This window comes from Silurus aristotelis, assembly GCF_946808225.1.
Source record: "Silurus aristotelis genome assembly, chromosome: 24".
In the NCBI taxonomy this organism is placed as follows: domain Eukaryota; kingdom Metazoa; phylum Chordata; class Actinopteri; order Siluriformes; family Siluridae; genus Silurus; species Silurus aristotelis.
Window position 1 is genome coordinate 1,250,621 of NC_139597.1, and position 7,500 is coordinate 1,258,120.

Here is a 7,500-nt window from a genome sequence, read left to right on the forward strand (position 1 = left end):
TGTAATAAGCCACAGACTCATAGAGAAAAAAGTAGTCTCTAAGACTAATGAGTCAAAGTTTTTATTTATGGCATTTGGCAGACCCTTACAGTTACCTCAGTTATCCAGCTGAGCTTGCTCAAGCACACAGCGGTGGCAGTTTGGTGGTGCTGGGATTTGAACCCATGACCTTCTGGTCAGAAGTCCAACAGCTTATCTATTGAGCTCTTACTTCCCCATGGGGTAAATCCTGGCAAAACCTGGGTAATGGGAAAGCCGGAGCTTGATGTAGTGCTTGGCCCCCTAATTCATTAAAATATCATTGTGTTTTTTTCATATAGCGTAGCGCCCCTAATGGGAGAAGCCGAAAGAAGAAGAAGATGATTCCAACATTGACAGCTATGTCCACAAAATCCAAAAACTTCATCTGGGCAGTTAATAAAGACCGACCTACACTGTTTTTCAAAAGAAACACAACCCCTGGCCTGTTATTTATGAGATAAAACCACCGTAACAACATCCCAATATCAGCCTCTGTTTCAGGTTTGCTGTTTTTAATTTCCGCCTCCTTGTCATTTCCTGATCTCAGCACGCTTTAGAGTGCGTTATCACAAAATTCCTTTTTTTTTTTTTTTTAAAGACACTGTTTGAAACACGGATGAAACTTTTGTGATGATATAAACATCCGACTCGTGTCTCTGAGGCTTCCACTTGCTGACACCATGACTATACAATTAGCAAGAAAAACGCCATGTAATTATTGAAAATAAACCGTTATACTCCCATTAGCGGGCTCGTAAAAACGGCATGATGAAGCAAACACCACCCTTTAAATCTAATTATCCAACCCAAGAGTGCAATAATAAACATAAGGCAAATTTGGAAAGAGGAAACTGACTGGAAAATCTGCAGGCACTTTTCTAACAAACAAACAAACAAACAAACAAACAAACAAACAGCAGGCAGAAAGTATTTTACAGGGAAAGTTTGGAGAAAAAAGCTAATGATTAACTCGAGTTACAAGTTGTTAACACTACAATGTTATTTATTAGCATTTTACACACACTATGTTTTAGAAACTTAGCATCCTCACCTAGATGGGGTTCTATTGTAATCTATTCATATACTTAAAGCTGATTTTGGACACTGTCCATTGTTAAAATTGCTATACAAATAAAACTGAACTAAATTTGGGATATTATACCCTGATATTAGTGCTAGTATGTTATCCATCCTTCATGTCTGAACTCCCATAAAACCTCTAAATGCTAAAACTCACATAAACACCACCACTAAAATCTGAATAAACAAAAAGATTAACCAAAAGAAACACTAATTCCATAAAGGACATTTTTGAATTGTGCTAATAAATGGATTTGTGCTAATAGATTTGTTTCCTGCTAACATTGCCCTCTTTGCCATCTTATTATTACTCTCTGAAATTGTACAATCCAGTAAGCACTGCACCAAAAACCAGAGAAATTAGAGATTTTGCAACCCGCAGGCACTTGACTTACATACAACAGGCATTAAGGTACATTAATTAAAAGAGGTTGGGCAAAAAAACTAAAACAACATAGGGAAGCTAGCAAGGCATGAAAAGAAGCAATTAGGACATTCATGATAACTAATAGGAGCCAGACATAAATCCGAGTTTATGTTAATTGTTATGTTATGCTGCTATGTGGTATAGTAGCAGTAGGGTTTGTTGCCTTGCTAGTGTCCCCGGAGCTAAACTGTTAGCTCGTTTAACATTTTTTGTCCAACTGTCCCACTAACTGGAACATCAAAAAGCACTTGTAGAAAGTCAACACAGAGTAGACAGTGATTAAGAGAAGGAGCTGAATGTTTCTTCCCCAGAAGATGAATTCATAATGCAGTATAAAATAAGGACACTTGAATACATCATAGGGTAAATAAAAAAGAGTGAGAGTGATAGGGAGGAAAAGAGAGAGGAAGGGGGGGGGGTGGTTAGGGGTCTGAGTGGGACCAGATCTTTCTACATTTGTGGATACTAATGGATACTCTGTATCACTGTTGGAGATTCTGAAAATATTAAAGTATCCTTGAGGGTCTTAGGACACTACTGATCAGAAGGATCATTGTGAAGCTACCACTTTTGAGCCCTTCAGTACAGTAAAATAACACTATCTGAATTTAGTCTATACTCATGGGGTGCTCTGTTATGTCCCTTGGGCAAAAGCCTTCAGCCTCTCTACTCCAGAAGTGCTGTATCATGGGTTGCCTTGAGCAAGGCCCTCAACCCTCTCTTCTATAGGGGTGCTCTGTTATGGCCCTTGGCCAATGTCCTTAAGCCTCTTTGACCCAGGAATACTGTATAATGGCTCTTGAGAAGGCCTTTAAGCCTCTCTGCTCAAGAGATATAGTATTATGGGCCCTTGGGCAGGGCCATTAACACTCTTTGTTTCAGGGATGCTGCATTATGGGCCCATGGGTAAGAACCATAACTCTCTCTACTCTACTACAGGAGTGCGGTATCATGGGTGCCTTGAGTAAGGTGCTCAACCCTCTCTACTCCAGGGCTGCTCCATTATGGCCTTTGGGCAAGGCCCTTAACCCTCTCTACTCCAGTGGTGTTCTATCATGTCTCTTGGGCAAGGTAGTTAATCATCTCTGCACAAGAGATGCTGTATCATGGCCCTTGAAAAGACACTTAAGCATTTTTTCTCAAGAGATATAGTATTATGGGCCCTTAAGCAAGGCCAATAACACTCTTTGCTCCAGGGGTGCTTTATTATGGACCCTCAGGCAAGAACCTAACCCTCTCTGCTCTAGAGGTGCTGTATCATAGCTGATCCTGCACTCAACTTTCCAAAATGCTGTGAGGAAAAAAACTTTTGGGCTTCAGTGTGTAAGTGACAAATGTATGTATTTTGTCTTTGCATCTGGATTTCTATTTTGAATTTTGCTTAGCATCAGGATAGGAAGTATTTTGTTCTTATTATTACTATCCAGGGAGAACTGGGGAAAACACAAAATGGTCTTCTTCTACTTCTACTCAAGCATGCGATTGGCTGAAAGAAAAAAAAAACACTTGTTATTTAGCTAATAAAGCCCCTTTCAAGTTGTATTCAAGAGAGACGGTGCTGTGACCTGGTCCTTATCTTCACATGTCTGATATGAAATGTTCAGGTTGAGCGAGTTATGTAATGAATGTTTCAGTGTTCTCCGAACAAGCCGACACTGGAGTGGAGGGGGGTAGAGAGAGAGTGAGTTATGATAAATAACATACACAAAAGAAATGTAACACAATTCCGAAGAGCTGACGGTCCATAACCAGAGATGGCACCTGGTTATTGCAATCCAGCACACGATGCACACTGATACACACGTCAGAAAAAAGGCCTCAGCATGGCAGGCTGTTTAATTTCAAACAAACAAACACACACAAACACACAGACTCAGAGTTTCCAGGCAGAGATGCATCTTCTACAGTACTGCAGAGGGGAAGAATCACATGTACATTCATGTGAGAGAAAAGGCGGTAGGGCGTAGGGGGAAGTGTAGACAGCAGATGGACAGATAACTGGTCCGAGCCCTTGCGGATAAACACACACACACATACACACACACAAGCACGAGACAGACTAAAAAAATGCAGCAAAAGTCTCAGCAACGCAAACCAAACTTACCCGCTGATGAGGAGACGAGAAATAAAGAGAAAGAGAGAGAAAGAAAGAAAGAAAGAGATTGATGGAAGACAAAATTAAAAGTCTGTTCCTGAGCATTCTGTATGCACAACACTTTATTTTTGAAACCTGGTAATTATATTGTTTAGAAGCCAGTTCGAACTCAGCCTCCCTCAGCTGCTCTCAAGATCGGCGATTTATCATTCACAATGATTTTTCAAAGAAATCAAATAAAAAAGTTTAGAAACATTATTACAGCAAAAAACTGGAAATGGAAGCCAGAAAACTGTGCTAACCTTGGTATCATAGCTAGACTACAACTAGAACTAGAATGATAGAAATCACGAGCAAAAATTATCAACAAACTAGCATTATTATTATGAACAGGCTAAAATCCAAAGGTAAGCCAACATTTGTTAAATTAACATTTGTTAAACTTCAAATTAGCATGTCAAATAATCAGGCTAAAACATTAACTAGCACTAGTCCAGACATGCTAAACCACAAGCAGTAAACCCGCTAATTCATTGTCTCTCATTACAGTATCCACAGATATTCATTACCTTTCATTAAACATGATAAATACAAACAGGCATTAAGGTAAATAGGCTGAGGCACAAGCTAGCATTAGCAGGCTAATCATGTTCTACTGGCAAGCAAAATTAGTTTGATCAAAAAACTAGTCTTGGTAAGAATTTCTTGACTGTTGTAGAATTAGCATAAAACAAGCCTGTCTGAATATCGAGGGCACAATGCCACGTTCATAACATCTATCCTGTGTTCAAACAGCAAAATGAAGGGTGTGGTAATAAGCAGAACAATCGTCCAACACAAAGACCACAATGGAAAAACAAGCAGAAAAGGGAAAGAAAAAGTCAGATCATTAGCATGGACACAGTGGACACGTTGCTAACATGCAGCATCAATGAGCACTCGGTCCTTCTGCTGTGGAGAGAACAACACACTGCAGACATTCTTGAACCTTCATACGTTCTTACACACATCTATTTGTGTTTTAAGACTAAGCCATGACCTACAGCACTAATTTATTGCAATGCTGCTTTAATCCAATTTAATGGTTCTTAGTATTTAATACAAAGACTGGTCTAATGTTCCCCTAGACCTCTGTTCTTGTAGTTCCTTAGTTGTCCACTAAGCTCCACTGCCTTTATTGGTACACCAAACCTTTTATTTTTCTAGTTCCTGGCATTCTCATTATTTCTAGTGAAGTTTGAACTACCTACATAGCTCCTAGTTTTAATGTCCTCTTGTTCCCAGTATCCCACAGCACACAATAACCTCAAATTTGTATTCTTCTGGTGTTTTCCTGGCTTTCACTGTTCCCTTGTTTCCACTTTTTCGTATCCCTGTGGTTTACAGTATTTTACTTGTAACATCTTTCCTCAAAGTTTCTACAATCCTACCTAGTTTCTAGATCCCCCTGTTCCTGATGTTTCCAGTGCCCCCTTTCTTCCAGTGTCCCCTAGTTTCCAATATTCCACTAAATTCTAAACATTCCAGTTACATAATTTCCAGTATTTTGCAATATGTTTGTCCTATACTTCACCTGGCCCTGTTCACAACTATGTCCTGTCTCCTAGATGAGCTGCCAGAATTCTTCTTCTTTTGACCAGATATTTCCCACACCACCCTGGATGTGATGTACAATTTGTTTTCGAGATGCATTTGACACCGTTTATACCTGTACTTAGGTTTGACTAGAGAGGACCACAAAGGTTAATTACAGTATTTCTGGGTTTTAGTGTACCCCATACTTTTAGTTTGCATTCATGTAGTTCCTACTATCCAGTTTTCTGGAAACACTGCTCGACCTCAATTCCCAATATCCACCTACATCTCAAAGTCCTATATTTGTGTAATTCAACAGATGGTTTAGGGGCCTTGCTTAAGGGTCCATCAGTGGTAGCTTGGTGGTGCATTGATTTGAATTCATAGTCTTTCTATCTTAACCATCTTAACCACGGAGCTACCCTGTCTGAATTTCTCCTCTATTATTTATCCTCAATGGCAACCCCCACTTATTGTCTTTCTAGTTCTCAATGTCTCCCTATCTCTTACTGTCCTTTAAGTCTTAAAATGTTTCCCTAGCTCTTACTGTCCTACTAGTTCCCCCTGTCTCCCTAGTTTCTAGTGTAAAAAAACCTTCAGTTTCTCCCTACTGTTCTGTTCATTTCTACATGTCCAAATTGTTGTCACACTAGTTCTCACATATCCCCTATTTACTATTTTCCCAATTGTTTCCAGTGTCCCCTCCATTTTCTCTGCTTCAGATTTCTTATGGTCTCTCCAATCTCTAGTAGTTTCTAGTTTTCCATCTCCCCCAGATACCATGATACCCTTGTTCTGATTGCCCCCACAATTATTTAGTTGTTTCTCTAGTTCCTAGCTGCACTGTTTCTCTAGTTTCTAATTGTTGTGGTCTTTTCTTGACTAATCTCTGGGATAACTGTAGAGAGTTAAAAGCACTCACTTCTTCTTTATGCGGCGGTCTTTCTCGGCCTGAGTGCCAAGTTTCCCCACAGCCATTTCCTGAGCAAGAAACTCCACATCTGAAACTCCACCTTATGTAACAATATGATACAAATGGGTGATTGGATGTTGTTCTTTGTTGAGGACAAAACAATTAATACAACAAGACATTTTGTTATTGTGTGTGTGTGTCTGGTACCTGGTCCTGGTCCCATCATCTCTTTCCCCATGTGGCCCAGTCGTCCTTTCTCCTTTTTGCCAAACAAGCGACCGATGGACGATTTGATGCCTTTCTTCTTTGGTTGTTTATGGAGTGAGTCCTGACTGCTGGCTACACTGCTCATAGCTGCCTCAGCTTCTAATGCTGCAGCCAGACTACACACACACACACACACACACACACACACACACACACACACACACACACACACACACACATTACTACTACATACACAGAGATTTGTGTCATCCTACCTTGACACTAAATGGCCCAAGAAGCTAAGAGGAATAGGAGCTAGAAGATCCTGGGATTGAAACCCTAAGATGATTGCAAACTACAAAGTCCAAGAAACCCTGAAGAGACCCTCAAGCAGGTCGTGTCTCAGATCAGATCCTAAGATCAGTTTGTCACAGTAGATCTAAAGGATGTGTACTTTTACGTACCCACCTTTCCTTCTCACAGGAAGTTCCTGAGTTTGCTTTTGGGGTCAAAGTATTCCAATATCGGGTTCTTCCAACCGGCCTTGCCCTGTCACCCCACACCTTCACGAAGTGTGTCGATGTGGCTCTGGCTCCCCTGAGACTTCAGGGCATCCGTATCCTCAATTATATCATTTACATTTACATTTACATTTGCGGCATTTGGCAGACGCCCTTATCCAGAGCGACGTACAAAAGTGCTTTGAGTCTCTAGCAATAAATAAATCTACACTGGTACACAAGATTACAAACTTAATATAAATATAACTCTTCAACTCTACAAAGCAAACTTGGAAAGTGCTAATTTAAGTGTTTCAGGAAGAGGTAGGTCTTCAATCGTCGCTTGAAGATAGCCAGGGACTCCGCTGTATGGACATCTAGGGGAAGTTCATTCCACCACCTCGGTGCCAGAACAGAAAAGAGCCTTGAAGTATACTTACCTCTCATTCTGAGAGAAGGTGGTACCAGTCGAGCAGTGCTGGAGGATCTCAGACAGCGTGGTGCAGTGCAAGATGTGATGAGGTCTCTAAGGTAAGATGGTGTTGGTCCATTTTGGCCTTGTAGGCAAGGCAATCGACAAGTGGTTGATATTAGCTCAATCAGAGCAGTTAGCGGTCCGGCATCGAGATGTATACTGGAAGTGCTTTCTCCGTCACATAGAACCACCTATCTCGGCGTAATT

General features: G+C 40.6%; 1 protein-coding gene across 4 annotated transcripts in view; it reads right to left on the reverse strand.

Annotated features, from left to right (window-relative positions):
* Positions 1 to 7,500, reverse strand: part of ppfia2 (PTPRF interacting protein alpha 2) — an 86,664-nt gene that overhangs the window by 15,193 nt on the left and 63,971 nt on the right. For all 4 annotated transcript variants that reach the window (XR_014531448.1, XR_014531449.1, XM_083528994.1 and 1 more), the window contains 2 exons: positions 6,319 to 6,494; positions 6,121 to 6,211 (listed from right to left, as the gene is read on the reverse strand). Coding sequence is in view for 2 of the 4 variants with exons in the window: in XM_083528994.1 (XP_083385120.1) it covers positions 6,121 to 6,211; positions 6,319 to 6,494 (267 nt within the window). In the remaining 2 variants the exon portion in view is untranslated. The remainder of the gene's footprint in view (positions 1 to 6,120; positions 6,212 to 6,318; positions 6,495 to 7,500) is intronic.